This window comes from Aplidium turbinatum, chromosome 6 (genome assembly GCF_918807975.1).
Source record: "Aplidium turbinatum chromosome 6, kaAplTurb1.1, whole genome shotgun sequence".
In the NCBI taxonomy this organism is placed as follows: Eukaryota; Metazoa; Chordata; class Ascidiacea; order Aplousobranchia; family Polyclinidae; genus Aplidium; species Aplidium turbinatum.
In genome coordinates, this window is record NC_137477.1 from 29,656,400 (window position 1) to 29,680,433 (window position 24,034).

Here is a 24,034-nt window from a genome sequence, read left to right on the forward strand (position 1 = left end):
TTAAACAGAAAAAATGTCTTGGCTTCCGTGAGTGAAGCTGCTTTATCCGGAAATGCTTTTCATACAAAATGTTATATTGAACAGAAAATATATTGTATTTTAATGCGCGTGTTCGGCATTTATTTGTTGTTAGTCCAGGTTTGCGTCGGTGAAAGCTTTATCAATAAATTATTATTCAAGTTTCCGAACATGATTGAGTTCACTTTTAGTGAGTCAAATAATAACTACACTAAACATCAGTAAAAAATATACCGTAGCCTATATTCAAGCGGGTGGTAGGCTAGAGTGAAGAGTAACTTAGTTTTCCGTCAAAACCCCGACTAGGTTTAATAACGAGCAAAGTCGCACCATTATGCTTGCAACTTGTAGCCAGAGTTGATATGCCCTATAGAAATGTATTCATGTAGTAGAGCGTCGTCTCATACGTACTCGCCACACGACCAATCCATCCCGAGTAGAAGTAATTGCGAAAGATAACAGATTAAGTAAGGTTCCATCTGGCTGCAACCTGTGTTTAGGATGCACAGCAAATGTCCTGTGGAGATGTGCTAATATCAAGAGTAGTAGAGCGTTGTCTCGCACGTCATCTCCACACGCGCATTAACAAAACAATATATTTTTCTGTTCAATATAACATTTTGTGTGAAAAGCATTGCCCTACCTGCCAAGCTGATACAATCTGCAGACTTTACTAGAAATAGCACCTAAATTAACGGGCGCCACAGTGCTCCGCACCTAAATATCCAGACGCCACAGTGTGCGCGCCTATTTGACCGGCGCCTAACTGTCTGCGCCTAAAAGACGTGGACCCGTTTTTTTACCCCAATAAATTTCGTTGATTTGGGGTAAAAAAACAGTGCATTTTATGGAATGTTTTGGCTTCATATTGGTGTTACATCAACTGCCAAGGAGTATATCACCAACAGATACAAAGACAAACTTCTGGATGCATCAGTGCCAATGTATGCATGTGTTATGCACAATCAACTGATGTAGTTTCAATTGGGGGTCCAAAGTTAAGATTAGTGTTGCGGGTTAGTCAATCAATAGCGCAGATTAAGAGCACAGAGTGATCCATCGATTGATTATGCATAGCACATACAATCATACATATATAAACAAACTGAACTTGTTTGATTTCCTGACTGTTGTTTTTTAGTTGTATGTTCATTTACAAACTGATTGATTTTTTGGGATTCATGATCCGCAAAATTTAATCGCCCGCCCGCACATTTAAACTAGAGCTGCAGTTAAAATTGAGGATAGCGTGCACAAGTATATAATACTAGACACAATTTTTTGTCTTGCTGCTGTTTTTATTATATAGAAACGAGACTTTGCGGTTTCACATTGTGTATTTAAATCAAAAGTGCATACAAAAATCAGGTGCAAAATCGCTTACATTATCATCGTGGCCCATCTCGTCGATTTCGACTATGGGTTCAGCATCTCTCACAGTCCTTGATATATGAGTTACACAAAGTCTCTTTCTTCTGGTGGAGAATCATTTACACTACATATGAAATCAATAGAAAAACATATGAAATCAATATTATGATAATAAAGTAGAAGCTGCTATACTAACAGGTGTTTTTTTACCCCAAAGCTGGGGTAAAAAAAATTCAGGTACTGTATTTTGTGCATACGGTAATTTTCTAACCAGTTAATGGATTTGAAAAAAATCATTGTAGGATACCGTAATAGACATACATGGCCTCTATATTGAGACCAACTTTAGTGGTCATACTTGATAAGCTAAAAAATCTAGCACAACCAAAGTCAACCATTCTGAAAAAAAAAAGTTTTTACCCCACTTGACTATATTGCTGGACAAACATTAAAACAATTTTAGAATTTAAAGCACGAATTGATTGGTCAAATTTAAAATATCCAAATAACACTAGGTGACAATTTTCAACTTTTTCATTATTTTTTCAAACAATTAATTGAGTTTACCTAATTTGACTATGCTGATTCCGAATTAGCTGTCAGAATTCACCCATCACGTCACACTTTTTTGCAAAAATTGAATGAAAATTTTACTCAAAAACGATTGTATCAAGGGCGCTTGTGCCCTATTATTACAGGTCAAGAGCTCTGTACAGGAAACGAAACACAGCCTACAAGGTGCTTAACTTACTCAATTGGATTTGAGATTTTGTTAGCTGAAACCTTAACCCTCTAAACCTAAAGTCTAGACCCCAATAGCACATAATTATGTTCATTTAGGCTACGGTACTCAATAAACTTTTAATTCGAACAACTTTTATGTCTTATTCCTGATTGGTGTTTGGCATGAATTTTCTTCTTTCAGCTTTTCTTGCAGTCGCGTTTCAGGCACCAACAATAGTCTGCCATCATCGTTACATTCCAACGCCCTTGATACAGTGTTTCCATGGTTTTGATGTCCTGGTGAAAACGTTCACCATGCTCCTCACTCATGTCACCCAAGTTTGTAGGAAATTGTCCAAATGTGCAAACGTAGAAAATGAACCTTTAAACTCATTAGATATCCAAGTGCTTGATAAGAAACCAACGTGTTTTCTACAACATTTTGATCTTTCATATTTCCAAGAAATTCAGATACAACTTCGGTGAAAGAGAGCCATGCTTTTTTTTCCACATGGTAATAAGAAATTGGGGGTCTTTGGTGAGTGTTACCAAATACACCCTCTTTAACTTTCTCGCCACTCAAGCAAGGAAACTTTTCCCGAATGTATTTAAAACATGCACCTTCTTTATTGAGAGCTTTTAAAAACTGTTTCATGCGACCCAGTTTAATAGGTAATGGTGGAAGTATAACATTAGATCTATCGATAAGAGCAGGCTGTAAGATACTCCCTCAACGGCCACCCACGTTTATTCCAATGATTTCTCCTGTCTCGACTGTCCCATTCACACATAAAACAAGGGTACTTTGTAACTCCAGATTATTGACCCAGTAGCCTAGCATATTTAGGAATTAAAATCAACGCAAATTTTCCATGTATGAGGGCCATATGGCAACTTCGAAAGCAAAAGTTTCATATTTTCGTAAGACTCCTTCATGCTAGTTGAATGAGCTACAGGGATAGAAGCAAATTGAATTGTATTGTGCAACAAAACAGCTTTTAGGCTTGACTGTGATGCATCAATAAAGAGGTGTCAGTCACTGGGAATATGCACGATTGCATGTTCCCAATTTCTCTATAAGACCTTGAACATCCACACAATAGAATAAAGACGGTTCGTACTTCGTAGACAAAGAAGCGTGTGTATTCACTCTCACCATGCTTATACCAAGCACAAGTGGTATTAGTGCTAAGCATACGTTTGGCTTTCAATCTGGAACCCACAATAAGAGCAGACTCTTTTGGCAAATTTAAATCTCTGACAAAGTCATTTATTTCCATTTGATTGCGCTTTGGCTGCTGATCATTATTACACTCATACTCAGAACATTCTTCAGACAAAGACTCTTTGCCGAGAGAATCTTCTTCAAGTGTTTGTAAAACTTTTGGAGGAAATGGAATTTGGACATCTGGCCCATGAGGATTTGGTCGTATTGCGCAGTAGGCAAATTACATAGTGTATTGAATTTTATGCTTATTTTTGACATTGAATCCAAAAACAACACATGAGCAAAAGTAACATTCTTTTTCATGTCCACTCAGCTCTCTCCAAACCATTGGCACACCAAATGCTAAAGACTTTCCAATGCTCCACTGCCTCAGTCATGACACACAAGTACAACACACTTTGTGCAGGGCCCATGGTTTGTCTTGGTCCCCTAATTTCACACTAAAATAGGCATAATAGACATTTTTGACAAAAGGTGTTATACTCTGCCGTTGAACAGATGGAACATAGCTTCCGCATATGTAGCAAAATACGTCTGGGTCATTGATACAGCTTCTTCGTTTAGATGACATTTTTCTTATAAAACTAGAGCAGTAGCCTAAAGAAAGTAACTCCAACACTAGTAGATTGATCCTGACAATATACTTGTATCCAGGCATAAAATACCATTTATTTGAATTTCTGCTGCAAGAGACAAACAAAATCAGGCAAGATGCAAAACTAAACATGAACTAAACTAATCTTCGCTGGTTATCATACCTCTTAAAAGGAATACTGAAATTCTAAAATAACAACTCTAGTAGAAACGAAAGTAAACCTGGCCTATATAAACGACGTACAAGCTGGCATAATGCACTGTGCAAAGTGTGCATGTGATGGTATTCTGCCAACTTGTACTTGTATGTAGCCTGGTTTCTCACAATAAAACTATTATGACATCACAATGATATACAGACGAAATCAGTTAATAGTATACTGCTTAAACGTATCAATCGTTTATTTGAATCAAAACCTGAAATCCCGAACCAAATCTAATCTGATGTTAAGTAAAAATATCGGTTAAGCGCATACCGCTTAAAAGAATAAGTCGGATAAAAGCATCAGGATTTGCTTCTAGTTTGCATACTTCATTCATTTAATCATATAATTATATCCGTTAGCGAAAAGAGAATGCCTCTTTTTTGCTTTGCATTATTGTCTGCAATGTTCAAAGGCGAAATGAAGCAAAAGTGAAACAGACGCATGCGCTCAAAACAAAGACAAGTGTCTGTAATCCCAGGCCATAATCTTATGTGCTAGACATCGCACAGTTACAAAGAACCAATTTTCGCACAGCTGGGCTTCATTAAAACAGAAGAGCACACAAAAGGAATAATCACACTGAAGAAGTTTAAATGCTTTTCATGTCATCCGTCGGCGACTGGCCTTCCAAGGAATGGACATGGACAAATTATTTCGGCTTAAGAGGGAAGTGTTGGAAAGCATGTCCAAAAGTTTTTACCAGAAAACTTTGGAGAATTTTTTTTAAATTGCTGAAAAAAAGTAGCCTACTGTTGTGAAATGCAGTGCATACTTTCATTTGTGCAGTTTCGTTCAGTTGAAAACAGTGCAAATTAATTATTTTACCAGACAGCGCAAAAGACTTGAAAAAAAAACTTTGCGATTTCAAAACAATGTGTGTGAGCCGTGTTTTTCTACCATACCACTATTTTCGTAGGCTACGTTCCATACTCAAAACTACACAGCTGGTACGAGCTAAAAATAGCACGCTTGAATCAAAAATGTCAACGTCAAAGTTCGCGTTGTGACGTCACAGAGATCGGTGAGATTAAAAGAAGTCCGATTGCCGCAGTTTGCAGAAAAATGCTTTGATCATACCTGCTCAGCCAAGTCAGCAAAGCTGGTCTTTTTTACATTGTTTCAATGTCTGCAGATGATAAATCAATGTAAAAAGGACCAGTTTTGCTGGCTGGAACATACTGCAGCATAGTGTTATGTAACACAGAACTAGTAAACTCTTTAAAGTTTAAGCAGAATTGTAAACAGTTGTAGGAAGCATCAGTTGTAATGTGCGTTGCAGCCTAGTCAACACAGACATCTTCCCAACAATTACGCCCATTCACAATAAACCTGTTTTTTATAGTAAATTGGTTAAACGAATCAATCGTATAATCGTATCAAAACATCTGGCAAATACGTGATTCGATTAACCGATTTCGTCTGTATAATGGCTATAACAATAATAACTACCGTATGACCCAACGGTAAGGAATACTTCATAGAACATGTTGTTATTAGTCGGAATGGCCGGTTTCGACGAGTCCAATTCGGCAAATCCGATTCGGCGAGTTTGGGTTTGGGGGTTAGGGTAAGTGTTAGGGTTAGAGGTTAGGGTTGGGGGATATGGTCTTATTTCTACGTTTAGCGACGTTAAAAGGATGTAAAAGCGGCAATGATAATTAGGCTACGGTACTCAACAATTTAAAAAAATCAAAAAATTGCCGAATAGGGAACTCGCCGAAAAGGGCTCTCGCCACATAGGGCACTCGCCGAATCGGACAAGCCGAATTGGACTCGCCGAATAGTAGCAGACCCGTTATTAGTAGGCAGTGGCTATTTGACCGGCGCCGGTCTTTGAATCTGAAACACTATTTAACCGGTCATGACGTTACTACATACCGTAGCCACTTTTTTTCTTTTTCTCTTTCAAAGCAAAAGACGAGAAGCGCCTAGGCTATATAAGTTATAAATTCGACCACTTTATTCAACTCGATCCGTGGGGCGTAAGATATTTCTCCGGTTGTTATTCCAGAGGGAATGAGTTCGATACTACCCAGAAGCGTTCCTTTTTTCTTAATTTTTTTTTTTAAATAAATTTTGACCTGAAGTGCAATTTTTTAGTCAATTTTTAATTTGAGTTGCCTACAGCCCTAATTTTTATGTCTTTTCAAATGTGAGTAATAAAGTTAGAGTTTTTTTAATCATTATGTACCATTTTTTTTTTAAAAGAAGCATTGTATCTGAGGGTGGAGCATAAGAGCAAAAATGTAATGCGTCGTTTGTTCTCACATTTGAAAAAACATAAAAAATAGGGCTGTAGGCAAATCAAAAATTGACTAAAAAAATGCACTTCGGGTCAAAATTTAGTTAAAAAAAAAGTAATAAAAATAAAAAAAAGAACGCTCCTGGCTAGTATCGAACTCATTCCCTCTGGAATAACAACCGGAGAAATATCTTACGCGCCACGGATCGAGTTGAATAAACAGGTCGAATTTAGAACTTATATAGGCACTTCTCGTCTTTTGCTTTGAAAGAGAAAAAGTGGCTATGTAGGGACGTCATGACCGGTTAAATAGTGTTTTAGATTCAAAGACCGGCGCCGGTCAAATAGCCACTGTTTGTTTGTTTGTTTATCTTTATCCTGCATTGCGGGAAAGCGGACTTGAGCGCTATGCATCGGTGTACGCCTTCCGACATACACCTGACCCACGCTGCAGCCGACGGCAATGTCTGTTTCCGGTTGTCTACTCTACTTATGACGTAAATTTGGTACTACCCATTACTCGAAATCGATCACTAGGTAGAGGCAATTATCGTAAAGTTTCTTGCCCAGAGAAACAACAGCAAGTGCGGGTGGCTGGAGTCGAACATGCAGGCTCTCGACTGCGAGCCCAACGCGCTAACCACTCGGCCACGGCTGCCGAGTTATTAGTACTTATTAGTACAGTAGAATTCGCCTATAGTGACTTTGGCTATAGTCACACTTCGCCTATAGTGACACCTGTTGCAAAGTCCCTTTTGCATACGCAACAGTTGAGTAGAATTCGGCTATAGTGACACTTCGGTTATGGTGACACTTTTTCCGCGGCCCCTTCAGGTGTCACTATAGGCGAATTCTAAAAAAAATTTGACGTGATAGATAAAAAGCGATTTCATATTCGTAATCAACGTAAGCAAATTATCTTAGAAGTCACCATTTTCGCCAGATAATAAAAATCATGTCGACCAGTGATAGTGGTGCAAGTATAGAATCCGCCACCCTGGTCAACATGACGTCACAAAACGGACGAAACTACTACATAAGGGATGAAAAAAAGGATGCTGAAAAGCGGAGGAATAAAGCTGATAAAGCGGAATGGATATGGATTTTTTGACAATTTTACTGTGTTTTTACAATAAAAACATTAAACTAACGTCCAGTGTTGAATATAACTACCTAGAATGACATAAAATTCACCAAATTGCATCAATTCAACTAAAAATTTACCTAATTAAACTTTAAAAATAAAAATATGAAACGTTTGCAACTAAATCCGATAAAGGTCTAAAGGTCCGCCCCGATACCTCAGCTGGTTGGCGCGTCACTTCTGGAACGAAGAAGCTTCAAGATTAAGCGGCGCTGGTTCGACTCTCGGGGTGTGCGCTTGAGCAACGCACGTTAAGGACTGCTCTCCATTCAGCGGCATCTAATGGATGGAATAGTTCCCCGGCAACAAGACTTCAACAATCGGAAACTTCACTCTGTCAATCTCGGTGACCGGGCCTGCGTCAGTGATTCAAAGCCTCTACAAGTATGCGAAACTGCCAGGATTAAGCCATGCAAGAAGCTTTCCCAGTCCGAGGATAAAGATTCAATCAATCAATCAAATGCGTTGTAGCTATCTAATTTCTGCTCGCATTTTAATTTTTACAATAAAAGTACCAATCTAACGCAACTCCAAAGAGTATGTCTTGCTTTATGCACGTGGAAAGTTTCAGGTTTATATCTTATCTACAAAACGGGCAATTGTTGTTCAAGAGTAGCCGCTCGGCGACACTTTATTCCCATGCGTTGTAAAGGCGAGTCGATCCTTATTCAGTATACGCCACCCCTGTTTGCTGTGATCGGTAAATAGTGCTTCAATATAAAACTACAGAAAGTTTAGTAGAAGCATTATTTACCGATCACAGCAAACAGGGGGTGGCGTATACTGAATAAGGATCGATTCGCCTTTACAATGCATTGAAAATAGCTTCGCTGTGCGGTTACATTTGAACGACGATTGCTCGTTTGGTAGATGAGATATAAACCTGAAACTTTTCATGTGAATAAAGCAAGACATACTCTTTCAATTTGTAAAACATTAATGATTTTATTGTAAAAATTAAATTGCTGAGAATCGGTACAAATTGGTGAAGTTGAAGTTATCACAAGATAATTCTAGTAGGCTACTTACTTTGTGCTTGCATTTAATTGATTCGGGTAGATATAGGCTACAATCGTACTTTCCAACAATGGCAAAATTGTTAAATTCCGAGCAGAAACAAGAAAACTACAGCAAGTTTAGTTATGGTTGAAGCACTATTTACCGATCACAACAAACAGGGGTGGCGTATACTGAATAAGGATCGATTTGCCTTTACAACGCATTGGAAAAAAGTGTCGACGAGCGGCTACGTTTGAACGACGATAGCCCGTTTTGTAGATAAGATATAAACCTGAAACTTTCCACGTGCATAAAGCAAGACATACTCTTTGGAGTTGTGTTAGATTGGTACTTTTATTGTAAAAATTAAAATGCGAGCTGAAATTAGATAGCTACAACACATTTAGTTGCAAACGTTTCATATTTTTATTTTTAAAGTTTATTTGGGTAAATTTTGGGTAAATTTTAGGTAAATGTTTAGTTAAATTGATGCAATTTGGTAATTTTTATGTCATTCTAGGTAGTTATATTCAACACTCGACGTTGGTTTATTGTTTTTATTGTAAAAACACATTAAAATTGTCAAAAAATCCATATCCATTCCGCTTTATCAGCTTTATTCCGCCGCTTTTCAGCGTCCTTTTTTTCATCCCTTATGTAGTAGTTTCGTCCGTTTTGTGCATGAAAAATATACAAAAGCAATAAATCGGTAATACTTTATTCAAATTTATATATAACTAGCTTCCATGTGTTTGTTAAGCTCATAATGTGAATATTACTGACAAGCTTAGCAAAAAGCTGTACCTTTTCACCATTCACTTTTTCTTGCAGATTTATACAAAAGTAGTGCACTGTCTGAGCAGCCTATAAATTTTTAATATGGCAAGTACATCTGCGGGTGCAAAACCAAACACTGAAGGATTGTCTTCATCTGTCCCATCAAAAAGGCCTTCTAAAAGTATTTTAAAAAAGCAAGAAAGACAACATGATAACAAAGGCAAAGGAGCATCATTTGACGAAATGAATATTTTAGCTACACATCACCCGGAAGACAAAGACTATGGACATATGAAAATTGATGAACCAAAAACCCCCTATAGAAATGATAGTGACAACGTAATATCTTTAAATGTGGACGATATTTCAGACAAACTTGCACATAATACCGGCCCAACAGTATGGAAGCCACGCTATGACAGCGATATGTCAGATGATGATGAATATATGACCCCAGAGGAAAGTGAAAAGTCAAAGCGCTTTAAAGAACACCGTAAAGAACATTATAATATGAAAGAGCAAATGAAAAAAGCTAAAGAACTATTAGCCAAGGAAATGGCAGAACTTCAAGTTGATTAAAGGTATTGGAAAAAAAACTTTGTATGCTTTGCTGCTGATAAGCAATACAATTATTCCATTCATTTTTTTTGTCACAAGGGTAAAATCTGAACAAAAAATAAAATCTCTGAGTTTAATAAAAAAACATTGCCCAAGTTGTTTAACTTCATATTTCGGAAGGAAAACAAAATTTTCTTCAATTTAATGCTACAATTACACTTCTTTGATGTTTTGTTTACAATTCCATGCAAGATTTCACTCTTAGCTGTACACAGTCAAAAACGATACACCAAACTTTTAAAATATGGTACATTAAAATCTTCGACAAGACGTAAAAAAGATGAACTTTGGAACTCTGCATTGTCGCATGTCTGCAGATGTGTTATGTCAAAATTTATGAAAAGACTTTTGTCAAATATGTGTAATAATGTATGAATGAAACTGTGTGTTATTCTGCCAAAAGTGTTTTTAACACCAACTTCATCATAACATGTTGACTTGACATTGAAAGGAATGGGATCTTATAGTCACAAAGTTTTAACCAGTTGAGTTTTAATTTGGTCATAAAATCAACATTTTAGGTTTGTTTTCAAAAACAGTGTTAAAAAAATTATAGTGACAGTAAATTTTGATATGAACAAAGCTTTCTAATGTTTTGGCCAATCCCAGGAAACCTTCACACAAGGCCTGCTTTAAGGATTTTATTAAAACTATTATTACATAGCGTATACCAGTGGTTCCCAACCTTTTAACACCAGGGGAGTGGCAAAATACTTTAAAAAATGTTTGCTAACCAATTCATGTCAAGGATCTTGATGTCCCACAAATTTATAGTTAAAATTGTTAGCCAACTCTTTCAAGTGTTTACTCACAAAATGCTCAGTAGGCTATATATTAACGTGTTAACACCTATCCCCAATGTCAACTCCATTTCATCAGCATTTTTACACCGCACTTCGGCTTCTAGTGAATTTTACCTACTTCTAATTTACCTTTAAATGACGACATTGCTGTGTCTTGGATTCCATTATAAAATTAGCTTGGCAGAAAACAAGGTCTTTAGCAGACCAGCAAAAACTTTACGAGGACCGGTGGTTTGGAACCACTAATGTATACAAAAGTAGAAGTTACTTGTTTTTGATTGATCTATTTTGTGAAAAGTAAAGTTTTGGGTTAAGTCTTGAACAGTTTTACAAAATTGAACATCTTCCTATTTAGAAGAAATCGATTTTAAGCCATTCATCGGTTTTATTGCTTTTATGCTTTGTCACTGACAAGACTAATAATTGTATTTGCACAATGAAACCATTGTTTAACTAGGCACTTCTGACACTACATTATAGATTGCATACCTTAGTGGACCTAATGTGCAATAGGAATACAAACTTTTGTGTAGAAAGCAATGACCTATCAAGCTGAAAACAAAAAATCCATGACAATAATTTTGGGCAATGATGGTTATTTGGCTCAAAGTTTGTACACATCGTAAGTACTATATAACCACATCTCCATTAAAATACACTTTACTCAGAACAGCGTCTAAATCAGGCCGCGTGAGCGCTGATTTGGCGTGCGCATAAGTGTCTGCTCCTACAAGTTGTGCTCCTCAATTCTTAATGCTAAAACTGTTTCAGGGACTTTTCTTTGATATTTCACTGTGGTAGTATTGTGCAGGGTACAACGAGTAAATATCAATTTAAAAAACACTTTTCAGAAGAAAAAAGTGAATTTTATGTGACACGTTCTAATTTTTATTACATTAAAAACATGTTTGTGGTATATTCAGAAATTTGTCTATTGTGACTCAATATAAATGGCAAAGTTATCTTTGGCTGTTTATTGTGTATGATGTAGTTAATTTGCTGCTGCTGTTCTTAAGATCTGCTGCTATTTTTTCAAACAATCTATCTTCAGCTTTCTTTTTTCTCGGTCAGCATTTGATCAAACCATGTCTTTGTGGCGTTCGAATGACGCGACCAGTATTCCACCGCTCAACAAGCAAAATTGGTTGTTTTATATTGATTCGACGTATTGAGGGGTATCGTTTCCAGAGCCAGCATAGTAAAGTCCACTTTCCAAATGACGCCGGTCACTGTTTGTTAGATTGTGTCATGATATGGTAAAATTTCTCGTCACTTCTCTGTTTCCTGACACCAGCTATCTGATGGGAAGCATCTTTCGCTTTGGTAGTCCGAAACAAATTGAACCGATACTCGATGTTAAATGTGATTCTCACATCATAGGCCTACTTTTTGTTGAATACTATACAAATCACAAGAAGTATAATATACAAGCTAAACACTCACTTAAAACATGTCAATAGCCTGCCAGACTGATGTCATTACCATTAAGATTTATTTCAAACATGTGTCCACTGTCCATAGACAAATATGTAAAAAATAATTTTTGGCACCTGTTTAACTTGTAACATCCGTTTACTGATATGTAAGTTATTGATTAATTAAAAGAGCTTTAGTAGAGATAGGATTTTGATATACTGGCACTGTGAGCGATACCTCAGAACAGCGCAACGTACATCGATAGCAAATACAACAAATGACCCAGACCGTGTAATTCGGGTTGAAGTCATTCGAACCGCATCGCAAAGACTGGTTTCGAACAGGATGCATGGTGTTACACTAGGCTACCTGCCAAAGCTACCTTGATCTGTATTTTTTCCCCTGGCCTATCCTTGTCCATATGTTGAAAAGTTATCATCTGAAAGAAAATGACATCTTTCAGAATTTCTGGAAAACCTCATCTCTGGACCGTGTCGTATCTGACACTATTTTATTGTTTCTGTCAAGCTTCACTGTTCATCTCCCATCCTTAACGTCTTTACATTTACACGTATCAATAACCAGATACGGATACTGTTTTGTGCATTATGTCGATAATTTTACCCTTGACATTTATTGCTAAAATGTGAATTATTTGTGCTTTAAGTATTTTTATGTGTTCTACATGTATATTATATATGTTTGCTCTGTTTTTCTTTTATTTGCAGAAAATTTTTTCTGAAGTCATTATTTCTGTTAATATTTTTTGAAGTATAAGATTTCATGTTATTCCACTGAGTAAATTTCAAGCTGTGGTGTGCGATTTCATCAAGGCCGCTCCGCATTTTATGGACCACTACTCAATCGTAGTCTTTTAAAAACTTTATTTGAGAAGTAAAATTTTCTGTCAAACAACTGTTTTATTTTAATGCAGCTATTCGTCAACGTTCTGAATTTTAATTTATTCTCAATAGGCTACATGACATTGTACTGTTTCTACTATGGATCTGAAGTTTTCGATTTGTTGGATTGTTACAGAACTGCAATATAATTTTGTTGATATTATCCTAACTCATATCTCAGCGAATGCAGTAGTAGCAACAGGGGTCAGGAAGAGCATATTGCATGTGATGTAGAAGCTGTGCATTTAATCAGTTTTTTATATTTTTTTTGTAATATTGCAAAAACTGTGTTACGTATCTTAGTTTTCGGATGTCACTATACTTCAGCACGACAAACCTTGTATTGTGTGCAACTATACCGGTACAGAATCGTCGACTTTTGGTAATGAAACCTACTCGAGTCTTCTTTTTAACTCCTTAACTGGGCCGGAGGTGTGTGGGCAAGCCTGGTGCAAGCTTACTCTAAATGCTTTTTCCCTGAAACGTCACATCAGCTTATTTCTACTTCGGTAACTCTAAAGCCTTGATCTGCGACTAATTGCAGGTTGATCCTTATTCAGTACTAGCCTATCAATAATCATCTCTGAAGTCTTAACTATGATGTTAGTTTAACGATTATAACCAAGTTCAATTTGGTTCAACTGGTTAAACACGACCAAATTTAAAAGTTAGCCTTAAATCTGTATTTGAACATACTTATAGTGTTCCCACCAGGGCCGTTGAGAGGATATTTTTGGCCCGGTACCAATGAGATTCTTGAGCACCAAATTAAGACATTTATAAGGAAATGCGCTATAGCTAGGGACGGTACATTACGGGACGCGCAACTCCGTTGTTCCTTCAACATTAGAAGGGTCAATTGCCAATTTGACATTTTTTACGCTTTACTGCAGGCTTGCTTTCAACTAAAAACCTTAAATTACTTTAAAACCAACTTAACTCTTCTTATATAACCCATAAAAAGTAAAATATTTTGTAAATTAGAAAAAAACGTAACCCTTCTAGTGTTGCGGAAAAGCCAAAAGCGGATGAAGTTTCGCATCCCTATGATCTACTATCCCTAGCTATAGCCTACCAGTTTCTTCATGTTTTCTGGGCCAAATGTACCTGCTGAACCCCCCCTTGTCAACACTACTGGTTCCCATAACGTCGCAAAATTAAGAGCATTCTTGCTTGGCCGTTACCTTGAGACTCGGAATTAGACACATCTCAAAATCTTGATGTGATGAAAAGAAATCTGAGCTCCGATTCAGCACCCCAAGATACCTCTGATTTCGAAGTTTTTCAGCAAAAGTTGTGTTGATCGGCAGTAGCGTTGATAGGGGGGTGGGGAGGTACGTTAGGACGCGGCCATGATCGCTTTGTAAGGATTATATTTTTACTGCTACCGCTACCAAAAAAGTAGCGCGCTATTTCCCACCTCTGATAACAATTAAGACATATATAGTTAATCTTTTAGCGATCTTTAAATGTAAGTTTTGGTGATGTCGTATAGCCTAAATAGAAAGTAGGCTAACGCGCAAAGCAGTGACTTCAGGTGATATTGGCCTTCTTAACAGCTTATAAATTGATAGCTTACGCCTATATTATCCTTGCGAAAACGGATTAGCCTAAGCTGATGATGGAAATCTTTGGATTGAAAAAAAACTTTTGAAAGTTTGCTCTGGAAATTCTGTATGCATGTAGATTGTAGACGCAGTCTACCAGAAACTTTGAATCTTTTCGGTTACCAATCGAGTTTGACGCAATAGTGAAGTTGGGGTAGGCTACCTAAATAGAGCAAATTCCCGAAAGTGTATTAAGCTGTCACCCTTCGTTTTTTTGTTGTGTCTGCTATGTAAATTATGTTTCCCACTTGGTGCCACTAAATCTAGAACAGTCGGTTGGGAACAATAAATTGGTCATGCACACTTCTTGAAAGTTTATCAACCCTGCTAGGCCTTTGTCAGACCCTGCTGTTTTTTGTTTACCAGTTTTGGCGACGATGTTACTGAAGCCAGTGCGTAGGAGCAAATGCTGCCGCCCCTGGCTTTCGTTGAAAATGCCACCTAAGCAGACTGCAGCAAATTTTGAAATAGCTTCATGTTCAAGCAATCTTTTTAATAAAAATAATTACAAATAATGTGCTGCGTCTCAGAAGTTCTATATTGCTTGAGAAAGAAGCCTCACTGTCTCAGCGTTAAGGCCAAAAACAAAAAATGGACAACAAATGTATTAGGCAAATAAAACATCAATAGCCGCCTCAAAATTGAACTTTTCGAGTTTTCGCCGAAGCAAAATCAGCGATAACATCTTCAAAATCAAGTTTTTGAACGTATAGTCTCTTTCTATAGAAAGAATCGATAGAGCTGATAGCCGATCATCATTCACGGTAGAACGTAAATACGACTTTATCATTTTGAGCTTTGAGAAACTCCTCTCACAGCTCGCAATTGAAACACCAATGAATGGTAAGATAAAGTTTCAGACACAAGCATAAATATGGTGTCGAATCAAGTAGGTGTGATTTAGCTAACCACTGTAAAACATCAAACGCTGTTGCATTACGATCAAACGTGATTTCACTGCTTTGCACCAGCCTCTTAAATCTGTCAATTTCCACAGCTAACTCCAAAAAGTCAACCTCGTCGTCATAAGTGCTTTTAAATGCGTTGGTGAATCCATTGTGACTTTCGCTTTGCAGCAGCGCGTGAGGATTTAAAAATCCAAACATATCATTCAAGTGGTGTATGCCGGTAAACCTAGTTTCAGCTTCAAGTTTAAGTCTGTCCAAAGCTTGAAACATGCATCGTCTTACTTCTCCAACAACACTAAGGCCAGCATCTTCTGCGTGTTCGCCAGGCATTCTCTTTTTTTTACGAACTCTCCGATCTTCAACTGCAATCTCTAGCTCTGTGCATTTTTTGATCGCTGCATCCACAGAACCTTTAACCAGATTATCTCGTTCTTTTACTAAAAAGTTGACAAACGCTTTCATCTTGTTAGAGCATTGCGCTAACAGCAGTCCTTTTTGCTGCAAGTAAGTTTGAGTAGGCTATCATGACATTCTCGCAGGATTACTTTCCAAAAACATAAGAAGGAAAAGAAAGAAAAATTCTGAATCGCTTCTAGAATGCTATGAGCGTCACCTCGTGTATTAAGATTTTCGTTTGGAATACATAGTTCCTCTAGACTAGAGCATCCATATTCTCATCAAAACCTGCGTGAAGGGCCTTTACAGCAGCGTGGTGTGCATTTCATCGTGTATCAATCACTCGCTTCAGCGCGATTGGCGCATGCTTTAGAGCAGTGATTCCCAACCGCGGCTCTTAGAGCCGCATGCGGCTCCAAGCTAGCCTTCTTGCGGCTCTCATTGACCCCTAAAAATCCAACAAAAAATATAAAAAATCTATCTATAATAATTAGGGCGATTATTTTTTGTCTTGTCAAAATTGTTTACAAAGTCAAAATTGTTTACAAACTGCATTGTCGTTATGTCGTAGACTCGTAGAGGTTGCATGGTTGCACTGTCAGTGAACTTTTCATTTTACATCTTACACCTTGTAGCCTACTTTATACTGTTGTGAATGGCCCATTGTCTACTTATTGTGAATCATAAACCATTAAGTGAAATAATTAGGTTGATATGGTGTGATGCTCAACACACTTCAAAACGTGTAAAATTTCTGGTAGGTCCTATAAAACAGACTGAGAAAAGCAGTAAGTTATTGCCGCTATAAAACTATAAAGCAGGAGAATCGGGTCTTTCAAAGCGCTTGGGAAGAAAAGTATTTTCGAATTGAGGTAGACAACAAAGCGCATTGCATCCTCTGCAATTGCGCCTCGCTTTGACAAACTTGTTAAAGCCAATGCCAAGTTGGACATTAAATTGATTTGTGTTATTTTTCTTGTTTGTGTTGCTATTCGTTGGTAGGCTACATGCTTTAAAATTTTCGTTATAATTACTTGAGTGTTTTCATGCGGCTCCACACGTACTCTGAAGTTTGAAATTCGGCCCCGACACCAAAAAAGGTTGGGAACCACTGCTTTAGAGTTTAGAAGGACATCCCATCTATGAGTAAAGGCAGCAAAAAAACATACAATCTTTCTAAAACAGCGAAAAATATGTCACTTAATTGCGACGATCCGACGGCATGAACACCTGCAAGATTCAGTGCGTGATTTCCACACGGTACGAATAGTGCTTTTGGATTTATATTTTTGATTTTTTGCTAAACTCCAGTATAAATTCCCGACATAATAAATGCGTTGTCGTAGATGCTAATAGTAGATGCGTATGACGTAATAAATGTTACTAAGAATTGAACAACCGACGGAATACAGGCTACAGCTATCCAACATCACGCAAGAAGCAACTCGAGCTTTTTAGCTGTTCTATCCTTAAATTTTTTCAGGTGTGCTAGCTGTCTGTTTGTAAATCATTTTCTTGTTTTACTTTTTATTTATTGTTGCATTGCTTCATTTCTCGTGCTGTGTGCACTGTGCAGTCTCATTTTTCCGCTCCATTGCAGCCTGGTGCAGAGCCAGAACCGCCAGGTGGCTGCTACGCCACTGACTGAAGCTATAGGTTAAGTGGACAGCTTGGCAAAACAGAGCAGTGGCCGATCCAGCGGGAGTGATTGGGGCTATCGCCATGCTGAAACGCAGAAAAGTAACTTTATTCGTGGTGTATTTGCAAGGTCGGATTTATGTAGACCCGAACATCATTTGTGATTTTTTTAAATTGCCCCCTTTGGTTTGGTTTGGTTTGGTTTTGAATCTTTATCCTCGGACTGACAAAGCCTTGATAGGTTATTCCTGGTACTTGTTCGCATACTTGTAGAGGCACTTGACGCAGGGCCGGTTACCGAGATTGGCAGAGTGAAGTTTTCCGATTGTTGAAGTCTTGTTGCCGAGAAATTATTCCATTCACTAGGTGCCGCTGAATGGAGAGCAGTCCTGAAATGCGTTGCTCAAGCGCACACCCCGAGAGTCGAACCAGCGCCGTGTGATCTTGAGCCCGGCGCGTAACCACTGAGCTATCGGGGCGGACTTTAAAGCAACTAGCTGGACCGCCCTTGAAATAGAGCATATGTTTTTTTCACTGCACAGAAAAACATCTTGAATAACTGGACTGCGTAGGTAGTTCATCCAATGCAACACTTTTTACTCTTCCAATAGCCAATGCCTTTGCAATCAATCTAATTGGGCTATCTATAGGCTTATAAACTACCGTTATATTTTTCAAACTTTATTGATTAAGTCAAAGTTTATGTTTCAATTGGATTGATTGTGAGAGTATTTATCATTGGACTGAGAGGGCACCTTTGAGAGCTTAATCTTGGCAGTTTCGCATACTTGAAGAGACTTTAAAGTTTGAACCAGTGAAGCAGGGGTGGTCATCAAGATCGACAGTCAAGCTTTTGCGGATTGAAGCGTTGTAATCTGCTAATTATTCCATCCGCTAGCTGTCGCTAATGCGTTTTTCAAGTGCACACCCGGGGAGTCGAAGCAGAGCCGCTGCATCTTGAAGTTTCTTCTTTCATAAAGTCGGTCACTCAACCAACTGAACTATTGAGCCCAAGAATATCTAGAGAAGGGGATATGAAGGCTCGCAGCGATTGCCTTATTCTCATGACACTACCAGGGCGGTAGTTTGTAGTGCTTTAAATATGTGGTTCTTTTTTAAATCCTAGAAAGTTTTGTAGTGCAGGTGGTACAATGAGCTACAAAAGACAGTTAGCAAATGTTACGTAGAGCATATTTAAAGAATACTTGTTTACAAAGACAGTTGGAAAGTTACCAGTAAGCTGTTTTTTTTTAACAAAGCCTCTGCAGTAGGCTAAATGTAAAGCAAGTATATGGGTAGTTAAATTAAAAAGCAACCATGAGCATGCTGTGAATATCCAGGCCTGATGCTAATAGCGCAATGCAAATTATTATAACAAGATTTAGTAAACTACTATCGGTGCCAATTGTCATTTTACGATAAACACAGATTATTCGCGAAACAGAAAAGCCCTTCTATTGTCAGACGTAATAAAAGCCTTCGTATCCCCTTCTTTAAATATCCCTGATTGAGCCGCACAGTATTACTAGTATCAGTGACGGAGCTAGAATGAAAACTTTAGGGAGGGCAAAAACAACCGTTGGGGGGGGGGTGCGAACGTCATTTAACATGCATTATAAAAGCATTAAAACGTTGTAGGCCTAATAGTATTAATGCATATTTTTTTGGGGGTAAAATAAAACTTTGGGGCGATTACCCCCCCCCCCCCAAGTCTCCCGTAGCTGCGTGTTTTACTAGTATCAAAATATTTATAAATAATTTAATATTGCCTTAAACTGTGTGTCCGAAAAAAAGAAATTAACAGCAGAATGATTGAAAGCATTTCAAAATAGCAAGACAACAATTTGTTATCACATAAGAGTTATTATGCTAACGTGGAGTTTCTTTTTTTCATTGCCAAAAAGACTACACGTTCTCGCGAAAATGTAGTCTAACTTTGTTTTTTCAAACTTTTCTAACAATTAAAATTTGTCTGAGATAGCCTAACATATACACTTTGGAGTTTTCTTTTGCATTGATATAATTTCTACAGTAAGCTTTACCTAGGGTTTTTAACCTAATAGGCTACTATACTTTACTAACTTTAATATCTATATACTATTACCGTATTGTATGTAGATAACTTGAAAAATTACCTAATGAGTGCAAGTAAAATCATGATTTGTTGACGCTCTGCGTTTGCTTCTGCAGCCTCAAATGAATAATTACTGATGTAGGCTAGGCCTGTTTATTGACACATTAGGAAATTATAGATCTTTCTTTGTTTATCGTACGCGTATTATCGTAAGCTTCTAGTTCATGATTATCTCAGGAGAGCTCTGTTGTTCATCAACTACCAAGTGAGAGATAGGCTAATAAGCAATTCGTCTGTGTCAGTCAAGTGGAAGCACTCAAGATTCTCATTGGCCATACTGAAATTATGCGCTCTTCTGATAAGTCAGCGTCTGTTCACGTTGCATCAAGCATTCTTTGCAGCAACAGATGAGAGAATCAGATTTTTGAAAGTGGAGAAGGTGGGACCGTGCAATAAGCACTCAGGATAGATCGCGCAGACGTACAGTAAAATAAAAATCTCACAGCGTACCTATGCAACATAAAATGATGATCTAAATCTAAATTACGGTGTCTGCATTTATTAAAATTTATTGTAGGTTATTTGAAAATGCCGTTTACCAAGCCTAAAGCTCATTTGTTCAACATCATCATCGTGGGAAATCAAGCTAAACAACTTGCCGAACTTTTTCATTGCTATCGATGCGACAAAGTAATATCCAAGCAGATTTTTTCTAACCAAATTTACGAAAGTTGGAGTTATTTGTACACAAGAAATGGTTTAAACGCCAAGGTAGTTTAGTAATCAAGTATTTGTATGAAACGATGTAGGGTCTAGGCTACTCTAGACCTACTACAAAATTAGACATCCTTGCAATCAAATCTACGATCGATCTCCAAGACAAAAGTAGGAATTTTTTTTATTGGTAGTTGGATGTAGCCTTACTGGTTCGTTAGAAATCTGTTCTGTCTGGGTAACTTTTTTTTTGAACGGTAGGCCTACTTGGGCAATTTATAAAAACTCAAGAAGCGAGATGCAGCCCAAACGTTTGTTTCAGTTTTACCAAGTAGTTTTACAGGGTAGTTCTACCAGTTGAAGTTAAAAAGTATTTTTGCTTCACGGTGGCCGCTATCTTCTTTTGACTTACAAGCAAAATCAGTGTAAATAATGCTCTAAAATGCTACATTTGGATTCATCTTCATCATCCGTTTGTTCCATTATCAGTGAAATCTGGCCTTTACCTCTGCAAGAAAAGGTCCGCCAATTTTGGCACTCTTTTGAATTTGTAGCAGAGCCTATAAATTAATTTAGATAGGCTATTAGGCTATGTTGAAACGCACAGTAGGCTACGTAGCCTACACTGCTAATATCATCCGCTGTTTTCAGGTGAAGATTTGGCACATCGTTGAAGGATTAAATCTTCGGACACTTATGCCGAATTTTTTCCGACAAGCTAATATCGTTTTGGTAGCTGGCAGCTACGACACATTGATGCTAGAACACAATCTAAAACAATCGTCATCGCTCAGAGATTGGATTAAACTGCTTGAACATGACTGCAACAAAGGTAGCTAAATGTTTTTCTAATTTTGCAAAGCCTTGAAAACGATTATGGAATGAATTGTAAAAAGTTGTCTTATCTTGATGTTAAGTAGCATAGCTTACTGTCGCTTCGCATGGCTCAAGTAGGCCTGCTGATGTTTGAAATGCTGAGCTTAAAAGCTTTTGCTTAAACTTGCTTAAACTTGTGTTAAAAAGTAAATAGCCTACAATTTTTTTCATGTTTTTACTGCAACGAAACGGTGCCAAATTATTGTAATTTGGTTTATCTTGTTCTATTCTAGCAACCCGCATTATGGTCATGCACGCAGAAGAAGGGCTTCGCGAAGTACAACCAAAGATGCTCAAAAGTGTTGCATCAGCTCATTGCTGCCATGGATGCTTTGTTTTGTCATCGGAAAAAGGTAAAAATATATAAGTGAAAAAATGCTTGCGCGACCTGGTTTTCGGTAAAAGTTATAGTTACAACGAGTATGTCTTCATATTCTTATTAAATATGTAAGCTTAAATACGGTCTTGTTTAAGTAGCCTACCCATCCCGGTTAAGCAGCTTAACTTAGAACATTTTTTTACAGTGTATTCTTGCTTTAACAATGGCAATAAAATGCCAATTAAAAATTTTGGTAAGTCAAAAGTGGGTGAACCGATAAAGGACACGATAGATTGAAAAAGGGGTGTGGTTTTTATGAATTTTGAGGCAATCCATATTTTCAGAGTTACACTCTAATTACAATTTAGACGATAATAAACTAGCACAGCGATTTTATGTTGAGTTGCAAATCGCCAAACTAGCTTGTTTACAAATTTTTTAACAGATAGGCTATAATAGGATTAGGAATACGTCGTAAAATTTTATATGTATTATTGTCATTCGGCTTTCATTATTTTGATGGAGCTGTCAGATTTCAGTTCTTTTAAAGCTGTCATTTCTTCTGGAAGAAGGTTAGGTGGAAGGGGCCTTGCAGAATTCAGAATTTGAATAATTTTTGACCTGGCCATTGCAACACCAGCTGCGTCATTCACACCTCTGTATCCTTTCTCTGTTGCCACTACAACGTCCAATTTCAGGATTGACTTAGAACCAATAGCAAAAATTGAGACCTTTTTTCAACACTTTGGTTTGATCTTCAGTTAGGTTCTTCTGGCTATGATTTTTTAAAGACGATGTGTCATTTCTTTCTGTGAGATATGATTGTCGCAAAGTATTTAACTTTTTTCCATGAATTGGTTTTATTGTTTGAAGAAAGCTGTGTTTTTGTGGAGTACCGTAGTGAAGTAAATCTTGAACATGGCCTGACTTTAACTTGCTCTTCAAAAAATCATAACGTTGATTGTAAACTGATTTTTTATTCTTAATTTGAATGTGGCTGTAACATGTGCCATGTTTTTAACTAACAAATTTATATTTTAACATTTGACCGAAATTTATCATTATTGCAAAATGCATTTCAATGCTGCAAATTCAAAAGCTAACGTTTTCACACAACATAAGTCAAGCTTCCTGTTAACAAACGCCACTCACACAGAATCTAGCTCAACACATCTGTATTTCTAATGCGACATAACTATGAAACCGGTATAGCTTTCCCTTGATTCTTACGATAGCTGTTATTGATGAGAAGGCTCTACCGGTATATTATGAAGTAAGCGGGGAATTGAAAAGGACAGGCATTCGAAATTTGACTTGCAAGCGAACGGACTGAACTTTCGAACAAGAAGGTTAAATTCACGACTGGGGAATGTCGCTCTTCTGACACCGGTCGCAATAAATTATATTGAGTAGAGATATTTTTCAATTCCCGAATAGCAAATTTGTAACTTTGATTTAATAAAAAATGATTCATTCTATTTAATTCGTTTGTTTTTTGTAGGAAGTCATACCCCTAGACTAGACAGCCAGAAGCCTTTTTATTATCCCTTTTTTAATTAGAGACAGAGAGCCTCAATATCCTTTTAAATTCTCCTTTTTATTTTCCTTTTATAAAAAATAATGCCACAATTAAATAGCCAAAACCCTGCACTAGAGGATTAGAATAAGAAAATCCCTACATGGCATTCCGTTGTGAGCAAGTTTAAAAATTCAAAACCGTATTTAGACGCTAGTCGAAAATCACGAGATGTGCGGATAGGTGGAGAAAAATGTAGACTTTTTGGAAAAATTCTTTCTCTCAAACAGCAATGATTAAAATTGAGATGCCGATACAATTTGCTGATCTTTAATTTTTCATTCAGAAGTATCTTTGCTTTCCTTTAGCGGCGTAAAAGCAGATTATCACTTCATACATTTTGTGATATAGTAGTTCAGCTTAGTTTGCATCAGAAGAAGGTATATCATCTTTTTAACTAAACGCTTGGTGAAATCAGTGAAATGCCTCAATCAATTTTTAACAATGAACCTGTTACTTCTTTCAGGGGTGGAAGGCATCAATCTACTATTACAACACGTACACAATCAGCTATTCGCCGATGAGTCATCACTGCACAATAAACTTGAAACAGAATTGCAACAAATTGATCTTGCAACCGACAGGAAAGTCATTATCAACACAACTCGATGTTATGAACGAAATGGAATCGCTTGAATTTAAATTATATCTACACCTTCAGATTAAATCTTTATTGTCAATGAGAAATCTTGATAATAGGCCTACTCTACCTCAGCTAGGCTGTTACAAGCCTAGTCATACATAATGTTAATGAACTATAGAAATATCAGTGAAGCAATAATGCATTGTCTTGTAGCATTGTTTGCCTTTGTTTTAGCACCATATTTGCTGGCTTTTAGTTTTAGTGGTGTATCATTGTTGCAGCAATGTCCAAAGTGTAGGCAG

General features: G+C 37.3%; 2 protein-coding genes across 2 annotated transcripts; both read left to right on the forward strand.

Annotated features, from left to right (window-relative positions):
- The first annotated feature begins 9,386 nt into the window (after window positions 1-9,386).
- On the forward strand, window positions 9,387-13,748 carry LOC145771923 (protein phosphatase inhibitor 2-like). Its single transcript, XM_082583687.1, has one exon. It carries the CDS (start codon window positions 9,405-9,407, stop codon window positions 9,879-9,881), a length of 477 nt encoding a protein of 158 aa, XP_082439813.1. The 5' UTR covers window positions 9,387-9,404; the 3' UTR covers window positions 9,882-13,748.
- A 6,432-nt stretch (window positions 13,749-20,180) lies between these two features.
- Window positions 20,181-23,785, forward strand: LOC145772573 (uncharacterized). Its single transcript, XM_082584435.1, has 4 exons — window positions 20,181-20,435; window positions 21,030-21,210; window positions 21,488-21,607; window positions 23,616-23,785. Exons 1-4 carry the CDS (start codon window positions 20,253-20,255, stop codon window positions 23,783-23,785), a joined length of 654 nt encoding a protein of 217 aa, XP_082440561.1. The 5' UTR covers window positions 20,181-20,252.
- Window positions 23,786-24,034: the final 249 nt, after the last annotated feature.

Excerpts from the sequence above, each read along its gene's own strand:
- LOC145771923 (XM_082583687.1), top strand. The coding sequence starts at position 9,405 with ATGGCAAGTACATCTGCGGGTGCAAAACCAAACACTGAAGGATTGTCT.
- LOC145772573 (XM_082584435.1), top strand. The coding sequence starts at position 20,253 with ATGCCGTTTACCAAGCCTAAAGCTCATTTGTTCAACATCATCATCGTG. Across the intron at positions 21,211-21,487 it reads TGAACATGACTGCAACAAAG|CAACCCGCATTATGGTCATG; the intron begins GTAGCTAAATGT and ends GTTCTATTCTAG. Across the intron at positions 21,608-23,615 it reads TGTTTTGTCATCGGAAAAAG|GGGTGGAAGGCATCAATCTA; the intron begins GTAAAAATATAT and ends TACTTCTTTCAG.